The 16,765-nt window shown below is 43.2% G+C and overlaps 1 protein-coding gene across 1 annotated transcript; it reads left to right on the forward strand.

Annotated features, from left to right (window-relative positions):
- Positions 1 to 541: 541 nt before the first annotated feature.
- Positions 542 to 12,362, forward strand: TRH (thyrotropin releasing hormone). The gene is made up of 2 exons (XM_078662424.1): positions 542 to 755; positions 10,572 to 12,362. The coding sequence occupies exons 1-2, from the start codon at positions 560 to 562 to the stop codon at positions 11,156 to 11,158; spliced, it is 783 nt and encodes a 260-aa protein (XP_078518550.1). The 5' UTR covers positions 542 to 559; the 3' UTR covers positions 11,159 to 12,362.
- The last annotated feature ends 4,403 nt before the right edge of the window (positions 12,363 to 16,765 follow it).

Raw genomic sequence — 16,765 nt, forward strand, 5'->3', positions numbered from 1 at the left:
ATATACTCTAAGAGTCACATAGGAATGGTAGAGAGTACAAAGGTCTACTGCATATACTAGTGATTACAGTTATCTCTATATACATAGGGAAGGGATACGGATGGATATACTCTAAGAGTCACATAGGAATGGTAGAGAGTACAAAGGTCTACTGCATATACTAGTGATTACAGTTATCTCTATATACATAGGGAAGGGATACGAATGGATATACTCTAAGAGTCACAAAGGAATGGTAGAGAGTACAAAGGTCTACTGCATATACTAGTGATTACAGTTATCTCTATATACATAGGGAAGGGATATGAATGGATATACTCTAAGAGTCACATAGGAATGGTAGAGAGTACAAAGGTCTACTGCATACACTAGTGATTAGAGTTCTCTCTGTATACATAGGGAAGGGATATGAATGGATATACTCTAAGAGTCACTTAGGAATGGTAGAGAGTACAAAGGTCCACTGCATATACTAGTGACACCCTCATTGTCTGTCTTCTTCACATTTTCTGTTGGTCTTTCTCTCTCTCTCTTTGCAGTGTTTGTGCTTTGAGCCAGAATGGCATCACCGAGGCTGGCCCTACTGCTGGTCTCTCTGGGGCTTGCCAACATCACAGGCACCCTGGGGCAGTCAATGCCAGGAGAAGGTCGGGATCAGGCTGGCCACCAGCTCGATGGGGTGGTGCAACGCGCCGAGAGCATCATAGTTAGATCAATACTAAGGAAAATGGAAGAGGACGAAGAGAACACACCAGGTATGTCCCATCGAGTACTCCATATGTTGTTTTTTTTAGTCTTTATTTTTCATTGAAAATATTGCAGGTGTGGAAGTGTAAGCTTAAACCCAAAGTAACTTTCTTATCTCTGCAATATTCAACAAACCAACTCCACATTCATAATGAGGGTTAACCCATGCATTGCCAGCTGGCCTTTCCTTATTTCTGATCTCTCTCCAGAAGTAATTTACATTTTAAGAATATATTTTTTGATTTGACAAATGTGTTACTACTGGTACACTTTATTAATAATGATAATAATAATAATAATAATAATAATAATAATAATAATAATAATAATAATAATAATAATAATAATAAATATATGTCGCTTTTCATGGAATGTCCACAACTGTAGGGCCCAAGCAGGACTCTTCTGGTACATTATGATGCTCATTACAGATCCATGCCATCGCGCATAGAGGAACCCGTATTTGGCTATCGCCTCCGCCAGTGGAGGTACCTACCCAGATAATTTTAAACCTGCCTCAACGCAAGCCCGCTTCCGCGGCATCTCGCACTGTGACATTGTCCACGTCGGATATACGCTACGCATAAAGGCTCCTCGAGAGCCTAGGTTTTGATCGTGCCCTTGATGGTTCTCCGACTTACAATATCGGTTTTCGAACCCTAGGATTGATCTATTTCGAGGCAGCTTTTTTCGCATTCAGGCATGTCAATTAAACCGTCCTGATGATGATCCCACTATTCTTTTAAAAGGGATCGAAACGTCGTCGACCTATGGAATAGTTTCACGCAGAAAACCATTGTGTGATATTGGTGTGATAACTATTGTGGACAGCTTGTTTTACACTCTCATTGTTTCAAAACTTCCTTTTTCCTTCTCCTTTGCCTGAAAATCCTTATGTCTATTTGTTTGTTCGTTGTGTTCTCATGTACTGGATGCAGGACTGTATCCCACTTTACTTTTGGTTGCTTTTGAAAATGTTTAAATATTTAACTGATTAAACTATGTGTCCGTCTGGACACCGTGGAATATAGTACTTATTATAGTTTATATTTATTTAATTGTTCTAAATGATTTTTTAAGGACCATTGTTACAATTTAAGATTAACTACCTTTTGGGTTCCCTTGTTCTCCTCAAACATGCTCATTACATACAGGCAGAGGATGAGGTGAGGATAAATTGTAGGACAGGATGTAGGATACACCAACAGAGGCAGCACCTCTCCTCATCCACCTCTCATAAGCCTCTACCGTGCTGCCAGTATTCCTATTGTATCTGTAATCAGACAGGGCGAGCCTTTATCTCTCTATTACAGCGACAGTGTTCCCTAAGGCGAGGTTTTCTGTTACTCAAGAGAGTACAAACGTTTTCATAATGTGTCTCCACATCAGTGAATAGCAATAAAGGCAATAGCTGCAGGGAGAGGAGCTCTTCGCATATAAACAAACGAAGAATATGTGATTTCAATAAATGCATAATATGTGATTTAAACAAATACAGATTATGTGATTTAAACAAATGCAGAATATGTAATTTAAACAAATGCAGACAGTGCAGGTGGCATTATTATTATTATTATTATTATTATTATATTATAATAATAATACTTATTATTATTATTATATTATAATAATAATAATAATAATTTTAATAATAATAATAGTGCAGGTGGCATAAATATTTAAAGAAGTGAAGTTCAGCCCCTGCAGTGCTTAAGTTTCAAAGGTGGATTCTGAAGCAGGAGCACATTACTTGCTATAAAATAAAAAGTGGGACTCCTGCCAGGAGTGTGGGAGTGTGTTGTTTAGCACCATAACTTTGTTTGTAAAAGAGCCTCTGGTTCCTGCTCAGCAAGGAAGCCCTCAGAAAGTATCCTCCAAATGGTTTTGTGAGTTCAGGATGGCTACTGGGGGTCTCTCGGCAACAATAAATATCATTGAATGAATAATTAAAGGAAAGTGCCCTGTGGCCACAAATGGGGTTTCCAGGCCCTTCTTGCACTGCCACTATTGCACAAGGGTCCACAGATTCTTGTGTTGTCCCTTCTATAATATGGATCACACCAGTGCACATTTTACACTCGCTCAATCCAGGGTTAGATTATGATAAAACATAGGCCCGGGCACCCTAAACAAAAGTGACCCGCATTTGCGGAAAGCGCCTTTACGCAAAACACTGCTTCAGTGTTATAAGTATTATGAAAAGAAGGGGGAGAGTTGTCTAAAAGGGGCATGTTTTCTTAACTTCACTGAGATTTAAAAAATGCAAATGCTGCCAGAACTCTGAGTGCATTGATTAGTTCACACTGGTGAACCACACCTGAATATAAATGAGGCCACTTTTGCTTAAGCTCCCTGTCCCTGTTCAATCTGCATACATAATGGGGCGGCTTAGCGAGGGTTTGGGTATGACATCTCTGTCCTCTTGGTAAAAGAGAAGTGATAGAGGCCCATACGCCTCTGGTAATGCCGCTCAGACCCCTGCTGGGCCACTGGCAGCATCTGCACAGACACAATCCAAATCGGCCTCCATCCTGCCCAGAAAAGCGGCCCACAGCTGCAACTCAGATACAAGTCCATCGCCAATTGCCCGAGTGCCCGCCTCACCAATCCGACCATAGCTCAATCCCAATGGGGCGTTCCCTCCATGGCATGGGGGCGAATCCAATGCAAAGGAGAAAACACTTTACCTTTACACCTGTGTCGTATTGCATACGTGGGCGCAGAGGCAAAAAAGCTCTTGGGAGGCACACTGATTGTAGCATAGAAGTGGCGTACAGTCAATGCTCCCACCCTAAACGCAGGGGTTCACAGGGCTCAATGGGTCCCTCATGGAATCCCCTGCAGGTTATCGATGCAACACATTGAACCCACCTGCAGGGGATGCCTTTCTACCTCTTCAAACAGAGGCCGGTCTACCCTCAATGAAAGATGGAGTCATGGTTACAAACTGCTGCTCTGTCTTTATTAACGTCCTTTCCTCATCACAACTTAGGGCTGTCAGAGTTTGCACCTGCACCAAGAACAGAGCATTTTTTTGCTGTGGATCATTGATATTCAAAGTACAGCCCGGGGCTGTATGCGGCCCTCCTGACCTTTACATGCTGCCCCCTGGTGGACAGCAGCACTGGCTACTAGAAAGATGGTAACATTAAAACGATGTTAAATAAACAGCCAAGCCTTTATTTAAAAGGTTAATTGGGGTTAAGGAAAGGAAGTAACTATTGAGTCCTGCACCATTAAACTTTAGGAGCACCTTTATTTTTAAAGCCAATAATGAGGAAAAGGAGGGAAAGTGAGATAAAACTATTGCCTATGATCACACAATTTGGTAGACTGGGGAAGCCTGGATTGATCCCAGGTTTTCTGGTTTCACATTTTGCAATTCTGCAACTCGATGTATATGCTTTGCTCCCCCTACACCCACCTTACTGCCATTGACCACCTTCCCTCCACCCCCAGTCTGACCGTACCCTGCTGACACCATCCTCTCCACTTTGAATGAGAAACTAAGTCTTACACTTTTCAATAATTTTCTATGACCACACCACCCCAAAAAAGAAATCACTCCAATCGAGTAAAGAACAATTTGGGACAAAGTGGACTTAATTCCAGACCAATGAACCACACATAAACACAGACACCACGAATCGCACTACAGGCGGGGTTTTGACTCACCCTTCAATGTATATGCAAATCGGCAGACAAAAACTCACAATAAAAGCTATAGAAAGATGAGTCGACAGAAAAGGGACAGAAGGACATAATATTAAAGGAAGGATAGGTTAAAGGGTGAAAGGGTCCAAAGATGCGTGGGTGGCAGTGGCGGCTCATCCGTTGGAGTGGAGAAGTGTTTTTAATTTTTTTATTTTTAAAGGTTTTATATAGCGCTTGCTAGACCCGGAGGTATCAGAGCGCTTTACATGAGTATCAGATCATAGTTACAGGTTACATCGTTACAAAGGTTACACAGTTATTAGAGCATGGCAACATAGTTACTTATAAGGTCGAGATAAACAATAAGCACAAATACGTAAGGGGAAGCCCTACTTAAATGACCCCGAGATGAAAAATAATATGGTAATTCGTTACATTTTTATTTTTCAGCCTCCCATCCCGAACTGAGAGTCAGGACGGAGCTGGGCTTAGTGAGAGCAGCAGCAGGGAAGAGGCAGGCCGTATGTGCACTTTTCAAAGTGCGCATGTGCCTTAGGCTGGCCGTCTTGCGGCGGGCAGCCAGACAAGTACACTTTGAAACCGCTAACCCAGCTGTCTTAAGATAGCTGGGTTAGAGCAAGTGCAGGCCTCCGGAGCGCTGTGGAGCACCGAGACAGGTCACTACCTCCAATCAGGGCGCTGCTCTTATGCTGGTGAAAGCAGCATCAGGATTGGTCAAGGGAGTTGCGGAGGCCTGCACTGCAGTTGCGATGAGGTCCAGAGTGAGAAGGGTCTGTAGGTAAGTGTTATTTTTACATATATTAATTTATTTTCACACGCCCATTTATTTTTATTTTTTTATTTTTATTTTATTTACACATGCACACCCCATCCCCCAGAGAGAGCAGCCCCCACTGGCATCAGAGCTCTTTACATAGAACCAGTTGCATTACATGAGGACACATTCATTATTTTTTTGTTTAGGCACGGGGAGATTAAGTGATTTTCCCAGAATCACAGGATGTTCAGCGTCATTGCCGAGACTTCAACCCAGTTCCCCAGAATCAAGGTCGACTGCCCTGGTCATTAGGCCAACTCCTCTTCCCTATTGGCTGAAGTTTGCCCCACGTCATAAGGCCGTTGGACAGTGGTCAGCGGATATGGCCAACATTAAGATACTGCATTCGTTTCACACAACAGCAGGATGCTAGCTGCAAGTTCTGCCCAAACTGCCCTAATCTACATGGTGACGTTTGTCTGAGTTGACCCAATCCAGATGTTTGGGAGATCTGTTGATGTGTTACATTGGGCAATGTCACTTTCCCTGTTTAAGAGGACACTGACACCTAAAACCATCATATACAAGCTAGTTAAGACACAGGCATGCTCTGAAAACTGTATAGAAGAATTAGTTATTTTCAGACCCTCAGTCTTTTGTACAAATGACCACTCTAGTTTTCATATCCACAAGAAGAAATATTGGGTGGCACTCATACAGTGAAATATCATTGAGATTGCCTCTTGGTGTTGACAGCTTTTGTTCCACTGTGCTATGTGGCTTGGGGCTGTAGTTGTGCTTGTGGTCATGTCCATATCTCATTGACCAGAGTCTCCTAGTATACTTTCCTCATCCTTCAATGCCTAGTCGTCTTGTTCCCAGGTAGGCGTCTCTATGTCAGCTTCCCATGGTCATTGTGTGCTATTTTTGGTCTCATTTTGGACTCTATGTCCCTTTGTCTAGATTGTCCCATGTAATTCCTGCCCTAGTAAAATGCCTTTCACTAGGTGGCCCGCAAACCTCTCCCATGTAGAACCATGAAGACACAAGAAATGCCCCATCCCATAATCTGGGTGTTATGTGTTGATGACGTAAACACATTAAAATCCCGCTTAGTACAATCTCCATCACTCCCCACTCCCCCCCCAAAAAAAATACAAAACATGTCTAAATTGTCCTAGTATCAGCACCCTTGTGTCAGTATTCCTTTGTCATTGCCCTGTGACATATTTATCTGTGTCACTGTCCCCAGGCTTGTTACCATATATCTGTTTTACCTTGTGGAAAACCATATGCATGTGTTACAATAATAGTGCCCCTGTGTCAGTGCTGTGTTTTTTTCCTCATGTCAGTTTCCTTTGCCAATGTTTGATTGTCAGTGCCGTGTATAGGCAAGACAGGGGCCACCCTACTCACATGGAACCAGGGCATCTATTATATAACATAGAACAGTGGTTTCTGTGGGCAATGTGTGCGATATCTGGTAATGGTTAGCTCAATGGCAATATTTTTGGGTGAGGAGATGTCTGAGACAGAAAAAGGAACCATATACAGCAAGACATTTATGAATATTTGTGTTTTATGCAAATAAGTAATAAATGAAATCAACAAAGGTGTGGGGTGTCCCAAGTGAACATAAAACCTAAATATCACATTTGTGACAGTTTGTGACATAAAAGTAGGTTTCAAAAATACAAAAACGACTATGTCATAAATATTCATTAATAAATCACAGCCATCTAGAACAATTGTAGGAGCTGAAGAATGGCTTCTTTTGGGATTGTGCTGACGGTGTTTCGACCCCGACATCAATAAGGGGTCTCTTCAGGACCTAGCATAGAGGGACACCTTGAAACAAGGTGATTAATTGTCAGAGTGTCAAGTGCACACCACAGGGAAGTTTTTTGTAGGAGAGAGATGCTCACATGGGGCCCAGCTGAGCACCCAGTGAGGGGAAGAGAACTGACAGTTCTTACAGCATGTATCCTGGTACGCAACGTCTGTAACTGTGTTGAAGAAACACGGGCATTCGTGTTTAAAGAGGTTATACGTTATTAGCAGCGAGTGAGAAGTCTCAAGTAAATGCTCAGCTCGTGGCCTCCGTAGTCACCCTGCATGCTGTTCCAGGTTTGAAGGTGGATGGGAGAAGACCACCGAAGTCAGCCTCCGTTCGAGAAATGTAATTTCCTCTATAAAACGAATTCCCATGTTTCTTCAACACAGTTACGGACGTTGCATACCATGATACACACAGTAAGAATTGTCCGTTCTTTTGACATGCCAATGGCGGTTCCAAAATTATAGGCACCACCATGGGAACGCCAAAGAATCGCCCGTCCATTGCTAAAAAAGTCATAATTCGGCGGGCGGTTGTCACACAGGTTTGGCAGTGCGGCAGCAGAGGGGGCCCGCCGACACACCATCAAACTCATAATCTGGCCCTAAATGTTCACTACAGGCCTCATTGAGTCTAGATCCTACAAACAAGATAGAATGGATTAGCTGTGGAAAGTCAGTCAGGTATAGCTAATCAGGGTTAGACTGGGACAGAAAATAAAATGGGCCCAGGCTCCAAAATAAAAGTAGCCCCCATTAGTGAATTAGAAAGCTATAAAAGTGGCCTATGTTTCCAAATTGGGGCAGTTTTGAACTTATGAAGACACGCTGCATATGTGGTTTGGAAGACTACAAGGGTGTAGCTTGTTTCTGTCAATGTTTGTTCTAATATTAGCAAAATCAACAGCAAAAACTGACTCAGCAAACCATAAAACAGCCCACATACAGCCAAAAAAGTCGTACACACTGGCCTGTCAGAGCAGCTCGTCGGGCAGTGCCCGATAGCCCTATAGGCCAGTCCGACCCTGCTGCAATGTTTCCTTGGAGATTGCACACTGGTTATTAAATACGCATAGAGGCTAATTCACCTCCATGTAGGAGGTGAATTAGCATAAAGGTGAAAGTCATGTAGGAGTATGTGAAAAAATACTCCTGTGACATTCTTACATATTCTCACATAATTGTATTGACCTCAAAACAAGCAAAACTGGACTGTCCTAAGCATAGACTTCTACAGTTAGTACAAATAGAAAGGACAGTTCCCTCTTTGCACTTTTTTGAGAATTGGCTGCATACACTTCAGGTTTTGAAGCGATGATACTTATCACGCCTTCAGGTTCTCCTCAGTCCTTGTACCATCGGTGCTAGTGCAGGGTGGGGATGCGCATGGTCCGAGTTACATTGAGGACCGTGTTCACGGATAGATGCAGGAAGCTCCTATTCTGATGCTGTAGCATGTCCTTCTGGCTACAGACTTCCAAAAGCTTTTTTGAGGAACACTTTATTGGTCAGCCCTACTCTTGGCTGGCAAGCCATTTCCCTTCCCTGGCCAGGAGAGGCTGGATCTGGGCCTGGGATACCAGTTGCTAAAGTGAAGTTATTCTAAGAAGACAGCACAGACAGGCTTCTATGCACCTGCTAAAATCCCAAACAGGATTAGAGGGGTGTGCACTCCTGCTAACAGACTCTACTTCTTCGGAGCTTCTAGACACTTGGGGCCTGATTCACAAAGGTAAATCTACACTTTTATTTAAGATTATGATTGTTTGCTATTCGCAAAGCGATTTACAAGTAGTATCTTTGCAAATGTGGAGTCTCTGCACATAAAAATATAGGACAGTAGCTTTACTAATAGGACAAAATATAGGACAGTATCTTTACCAATGTGGAGTCTCTGCACATAAAAATATAGGACAGTACTATGTGCGTAGACTCCTCCCTCATAAAAATACTGCTCAGAAATCCCTTCATGAATAGCAAAAAATCATACATTTACACAAAAGTGTACATTTACCTTTGTGAGGCCTGGTCTTACAACCAAACATACCTTGGCTATAAAAGATGTTCAGAATAGTCACACTGAGCCTTGGATTTTGTTTGCAGCTGGTATACCAGATGGACCAGGAAGACATTTTCGGTTCAGCAGGAAGAAGACAAGCACAATAGATCTTCAAGTCAAGAGTGAGTTGTGTCTTCCCAGGATGTTAAATAAGGGATATTGAATAAGCATGGCAAGTAATGGGTGAGGGCTAGATTATTTTGATTTTTAACCTTTCTAAAGTGTGGAGGATCACCCTAGTTGTTTATTGTTAAAAGAGTAGGTTCAACCTCACGGGACTGTCACCCAGCACCAAAATATTATTTGATTTCAAACAACGTGATATAAAACTAGTGCCAATTCCACTGATCACAGCTAAGGATCCCAATTTGCTAGTACCTATTCTCAACTTGGTTCCCATCCAAACCCTGTTCACGCCTTCCAAAAGGCAACAGTTTCTTCTCATGCAAGTTTCTGACTCATGAATGTGGTAGGCTGATATCTTTCAGACAGTGGCGGCCCGTGCAGGTAATCGCGGTGAGGCAGGCTGGGGTAGGGGTTGTAAGTGACAAATGACGGCATTGCAAAACTAAAATAAATAAATAAACAAATAAAATGGCTTACCATGCACTCGTAGTTTTTCCGACTCAGCAATGCAGAGAGCGCAAGATAAGTGGTTTTATTTATTTATTCATTTATTTTGTTTTCCCTATTCTGTAGGCCTGGGCAGTAAATTCCGTTCCGCTCGTGGAATTTGTGGAATTTGGGTAATTTTGCATTCCTCAGAGAACGCCAAATTGCCCAGAATTCTGTGTTCCGCGACTTCGCAAAATTTTTTGCTTGTTCGCAATCTCAAAATGCGTGTTCACGAGATATTTCTCCCCGAGCACGCAAACAGCGATTGCGAACAGGAAAAAAGCATCGTTTCGCGGAGATTTGCGTAACGCGATTACGCAAATTCCGCCCAGCCCTACTATACTGTCGTTTGTAAGCGCACTGCACTGCCCCGCCGTGCAGGTTTGTAAGTGACAGGAGGCAAGCACCCTGGTCTGGGAACAAGACTTATCAGGCTATGCTTAACTAACCTAGCACCAAAACTTGGGTTTCCTCTCTCTTTTTTGTTACACTACAGTTTTAGAGATAACTAGGGGTAGCAATTGAAATCCCCTCTGTTGCTACATCCAACATGTGACTTAACTAACCTGTCTGCTTGCTCTTTTAACTTTCGATAGATTTAACCACACATTATTTGACCTTGTTCTCTGTCACTGATTGTTAACATGCTGCAAATATAAGTTTTCAATAAAATTGACAAAAAATTACAGTGATCTTAACATCATTGTCAAAGGTCATGTGTCATCACTTCCTTAGATGTCACCAAGGTCAAATGACGTGATGTTGCTGCCACGTCTACTATGATTCTAGTGAAATTAAATGAAATGACTGAATCAATCTCGGAGATTGTGATTTTGCAATACTGCTAAAGACCTAATTATCATCAATCTTTTTCTTACGTAGGGCTGAAGGGTATCCCGACAGAATGGCTTTCAAAGCGGCAACATCCTGGCAAGAGATACGAGGTAGACATGGAAAAGCGACAGCACCCAGGCAAAAGGGAGGATTCTGACGACACCCCTTTTCTGGAGACTGAGAAACGACAGCACCCAGGAAAGCGAGAAGAGGACGAAGTTGACAGCTATTTGGAGCTCCAGAAGCGTCAGCACCCTGGAAGGCGGTCGGCCGTTGAGCTGGATTTGGACTACCCCGTTTCACAATCGTCTTTCCTCAATGACTTATCCAAGAGACAGCACCCAGGCAAGAGGAGTACCGGCTACAGCAAGCGGCAGCACCCCGGCAAGCGGAGTTGGGAGGAGGAGTCAGAAGATGAAGACGCTGTAGACCTGGAGAAGCGTCAGCACCCCGGCAAGAGGTTCCTGGAGACTGACAACCTCGCGGACGCGACGTCCTGTGACGGCCAGGACTGCAGTAAAGTCAGCCTGCTGGCAGAGTTACTTGATAATGCACAGCAGGGTCGAGGGGAGGAGAAGAGGCAACACCCGGGGAGGAGGTCTCCGTGGGAAGGCGAGATGATCACCCAAGAGTGAGAGGGTGCAACCCTGTGCCATGCATTATCACATTGTCTTGGAGAGTTCTGTACGGCCACCGAACATTGTCCGAGTCCCCCAAATCCTTCTCCCATGAACAAAACCCCATGACCCCCCCTAGTCAGAACCCTTGATTTTAAAACAAACATCACATTGCCCTGACTTGTTAGTAAACTATATCACCTTAAAGGAGAATTTCTCATTCCTTTAAATGCCACCTGTCTGGGTGCATAATATAAGAAATTTTAGGCAAATGTACTCTGAAGTCTTCCCTTGCCCTCCTCGACCCGGATCCTAAAATAATCCAGCGGAGAGGCACTGGGCTATTAAGAGCTCTCCCACTTTCATATTAGGCCAGTCAGCCTATACAGTCCACTGCACGAGAAACCATTCCATTAACAAAGCACTTGTAATAAGGTGTCGCTGTGAATACATTTCCGGTCGAGTATCTTTCCTTTGGGGATTTATGTTTAGCCCAAATCAAAATGGCCGCCCTTAGGCTTCAAAAAAGTGGATTGAAGGAAGGAAGAGAGGGACAGTGTGAGAGGAAGGCATCAAGAGAGAAATTGTAAGAGAGAGAAAGAATGGTAAAAAGGAAGAGAAAGCATGACAAAAAGAGAGAGAAAAGAGAAAGAGAGACACCCATAGAGTTAGAGGGAGAGGAGGAGGGAGGGAATGTCTCTTGAGCATTTAAGATTTTCTTACCTCCCTACAATCCTTTAAGGGGGCTTGCTCACCCTTCCCTTCAAATCCAAAATGCAAAAGTCCCACAAAACATGAATTCCTGCCCTAGTAACATGCCTTTCACTAGGTGGCCCGCAAACCTCTCCCATGTAGAACCATGAAGACACAAGAAATGCCCCATCCCATAATCTGGGTGTTATGTTTTGGTGACGTAAACTCATTCGAATCCCGCTTAGTACAATCTCCATCACTCCCCACTCCCCCCCAACAAAAAATAAAAAACATGAAATTATTTCTCTTCAGTAAGAAAAAAATATAATGAACGTGCAAACTATTTTTTTAGCCAAAGATCTTATCTGTTGTGTTGATCAATAAAAGGTTTATTCTGAGCTGTATATAAATATTTTAATACTGAGGTGAAAGTCTGCTCCTTTGTACAGAGACTAGCACAGTCCGCTTGCAAACCTTTGATTTATGTGAGATAATAAAGATTGCATGCGGGATACACCCGCACCCTCTATGGCTATGTCCACCGTTACTGCCTACGACTCACCCTCTTCACTATTAGGAAGAGAAATTGTTGTTCACAAGTTGGGGTCACGCTTGATGTGGCACGCTCCCCTGTGCTATTTGCTTTGTGCATGGTGACTGGAATTATAGAATTCTGTGCCATGCTGTTTTCCACATAATTATGGATTTGCCACGTTTGCCACATAAGCCATCATCCGCTGCATGCCATGCTGATGCGCTGCTGCACAGTGGAAGGTTCTTTGTGAAGGTTCGCTAATCACCTTTCAGTTACTTATTGCTGTATTTGAGTGTTAAATCGGCACTATTGAGCTGAAGCCTTTGCACAGATAGCGTCACCATGAATAACAAGCATTAGAAATGCAATAGGTCTCACCTTTTTTGAGTAAGAACTATTGGCGTTGTAAATGGCAATGTCTTTCATCCTTGTGTGATCACTCCACTGCAAACAAAAACACATAAGTAAACCAGCACTAGCCACCAATGTCCACTGAAACAGGAGTGGGAAATGTGTGGGCAGATAAACAAAAGCAAACGCTGGTGTCCAGGTACGGGGGCGGTCCTTTTACTCTGAAAGCATTTACCCTGAAGTGAATGTCTGCCTGTGCCCCAGATACACTAGTGAGAGCGCGCTTCGAAATCAGGCCAGTGTGAGGCAAACAAAGCGCTCACCACGTGCTGCCTTAGGAGTGTTCCTTCTTGAAGGGTGGGGGCGTTTCCAATACGCTGCGTGCTTCTGTCAAAGTGGGAGGAGCACTCCACACGTTCGTGCCACAAGTGAAGCGCCCAACATACGCTGAACATCAAGCGCAGGCTGCTTGCTTGAAAAATGTGGTGCAACATGGAGAGCTGCCGACAAATATATTTAACCCCTTGCATGCTGCGTACATTTTCGCGCTGTGCGGGCAATTTAAATAGTGGGTGGAATTCGGACGGCCCGCGGCTGTCCTTCGCACATGCCCACCGTGACGTCGGATGGTCGGGGGCCGTCCAAAGCATGCAAGGGGTTAAGCAATTACAACATAGGAAAGGAAATAATAAACAAGTAATGTATTTCAGACTGCAGAACCCTGTTACTCAAGTCTCAATGCTAATTTTCTTATAAAAGGAAGTCAATTAAAAGTTAGCAGCCCCCAATTTCCAGAGTCAAAACAAAAATTTTGAAAAACACAAATGGAGGAAAAATTCTTCAAAACAAAAAGTTTTACTGTCACTTCTGTTGCATTGACTTGCAGTCTGCTCAGATGAAGTCCGAAGCCAAACTCCTTGACCCACCACCCCCTTTGCTCTCAATATCTTCACTCAAATCATCCACTATTGCCTATTATTGTCTCTTAAAAGAAGTTAGCCATTAATTAAGATATGAAAATATTTAAAAGAAAATGTAGAATCTTATATTTTTGTTATGTTTATTAACTAAAAAACGTAAACAGGAGTAAAAAACATGTTATAATTAGGAGTTCTGTGCATTTTTCTTTGTTCCCTAAGTTACAAAGTATTTTAGAATTACAAAGCACCTATTTTTATGAAAATAACCCCTCTACTTTTATCCTAAGTTTAGCTTTGCCCCATTTTTAGGTCCAACTTGACAGCACAGTTTTCACCAGATTTTCTGAGATCAACAAATAAAGAGCTTTCAATGTACTACTAAACATGCGCTCTTTAAGGCAGCAGAGAAAACTACAGCTGCTCAAAAATGTCACTTTGTGGTAATGTGCTTCTGCTTGTTAATTCTGCCTTAGAGACAGCTGCTTTGTTTTGACAAGTAGGGGGTAGCAGCGGGGGTGGAGGATGGGTGCAGTTATGAAGCAAGTGGGGTTTGGGGGATGGACCAGGTGTCCTCCACATAAGCGGAAAACATCTGGGGCTTGTGTGGAGTACAAGACCAACCCCATCATGTCCTCATCACTACAAAACCCTAAAGCCTGATGCCGGGCTTTAAGTGGGATGAAAAAACTGGAGGATCTCTCATGGGGGCGTGGACAAAGTAATTAACTGCTGGGGTGCGGCAGGAATTCCAGCCCTGTGCTGGACATTCCAATCACGGGCGTGGTCGTGATGGAACCATTCCGTCATCAGCACAGCCCAACCGTGACTCATGACGGAATGGTTCCGTCACGAGCATGGAAGCAGTTAAGGGTGTGGATTAAAACACAGCAAGTAACATTACACCAAGCCAGGCCTGGTGGCTTTGTCAATGGTTCTAAATAAGCAACAACTATGACTTTGTTATATATAATATTGAAAATGCTTCCGTTCTTGTGGGCGAGGTTATGGCGTAAAGCTAGAGCTGCCGACTTTCAAGCTATGAAAGCAGGTTCGAGCCTCACATCGGCTCAACATCCTGTGATTCAAAACACATGTCTTTGTGTAATGTAACTGGTGATCATGTTTGCTCCAAGTTTGCTCTATATAAAACTGAAAAATAAGTCTCTTTGAAGTTACATCAAAAGCAGTGACGGATGGCACTATTGCAGAGTTAAGCTTTTCTTTCCTCAACCCGGAAGGTAAAAATGAAAAGCCTAATAGGGACCCACCTCTACACCTGCTTTTTTATTTTCCCTGTTGAATAATTCCAGTGGCCCTTAATAACACTTTCTCGTCCTCACCATGATCCTTGCAAGGAAAGGTTAGACAGCCACTACCCTAACCTTTCACACAGAAGTCATGTTTGTAATATCCAAGCAGTGCCCTAGCTGACAAAGCCACAGACGCTCAGGTTGGGGCGGCGGGTGCTCAGATATCCCCAGCGGGAAAACATCCTTAACATCATGGTCAGTACACCGCGATGTAACCACGCTATGCCATTACAACACAAGTCTTTACATCGACTTGCGCTAGATGGCGTGCTAACATTACGAATAGTGTAGTTTACTATCCCAACACCTTCCCTACTGTTAAGTGGACTGGAGTTGGAATAGTAAATTACACTTTTCAAATGTTAGCACGCCATCTAGCGCAAGTCGATGTAAAGACTTGCGTTGTAATGGCATAGCGTGGTAACATCGCAGTCGTTGTAACTACCGCGATGTACCGGCACACGTTGTACTGACTCGCGTTGTTATGTCATACATCCATCACCAGCCTGTGACAAGCAAGAGCCGGTTTTAGTCCTCCTCCAGTCTATGATGCTGTTTTGGGCACAAATTGAGCACCCAGTAAATAGCAACAGGGAAGGATTCAGAATTTACTGTGTGTCGACTTGCACCCCATCCTGAGTTACAGACCTCAAAATGCAGGATAAGTAGAAATTTGCACTATTTCCAATACAATCTGCACCAGGTATTACCTGGGCAAACGTGTTGTGTGAAAAACCACCAGAAGGCTCGATTTGTACCTGAGGAGAATCTAATTTTGTATGCAAACTCCCATTTGCACTCAGGACAATGTTTGCACCCAATCCAGAATGAGCACCTCATTAAAATGACAATTGCTGGTAGGTGATCAAGGTGTTGTTACCAGTTTGTTGCTCTTCTGCTTCCGGTGTGGGGCGATACCAAACAGAGGGCAGTCATTACCCAACAGCCAATGGCAGGACTGTATGTCAGAATAACTTGGATATAAATAATGTGCTACAGAAATATTGTAGAAAAAATATTGACTACCTGATGAACATCTAGGTAACTCTATACGGATACGCATCAATTTAGTATTCCTAACTTTACTGAATCAGCAATTTCACCCACTTCACAGTGAGAGGTCAAACTTTTCCTTCTGGTTCAGCACCTTGACACCTTCGGGTATTAGAGTGTTTTATAAATTCTCATTTCTTTTCATGTATGCTAATACCTTGAAGCATCCGGAATGCACCTATATGAGAAGAAAAGTATAGTAAAACTATAGATATGTATACATCCTTACCTTGCCAAGAGTTTGGTAGTGGATGTTTTAGTGTGATATTTTTGTAGCTTAATATTTTGCCACAGTATCCTGACACTATACCCAAGCAGATGCACATGTATTAAGCCACATCCATGTCCCTTGTGGGCACACCAGTTCCAGATCACTATCATAAGAGCTAGGCACCTGTTTGAAGAGCCGTCAAGAAATCCGCCAGAGTGTCAATCCAAATTTGAGGACTGCACAGATGCAGAAGCATAGCATCTTCAAGAGGTGACAAAACCTCAAAGCTCCACACCAACATGTGTTAAGTCACCCAGCCTCCATGAGGGACAGTGTCTAAACTACATTCAAAGGACCAAGAACACAGCAGGCATGCCTACTAGTGCACAGGACCAAAGGCAATATCATCAAACAGACTTACATGAAAGCAAACTGCAGAGAAGACTAGGAATGCCAGAGGATCTGAAATATTGCCAACACCAGCACTGCAAAACACACGGGGCCTTGTTTACAAAGGCAAACTTAGAAGAAAGTCTAACTTTACGACTTTCG

Source organism: Lissotriton helveticus, chromosome 9 (assembly GCF_964261635.1).
Source record: "Lissotriton helveticus chromosome 9, aLisHel1.1, whole genome shotgun sequence".
Classification (NCBI taxonomy): domain Eukaryota; kingdom Metazoa; phylum Chordata; class Amphibia; order Caudata; family Salamandridae; genus Lissotriton; species Lissotriton helveticus.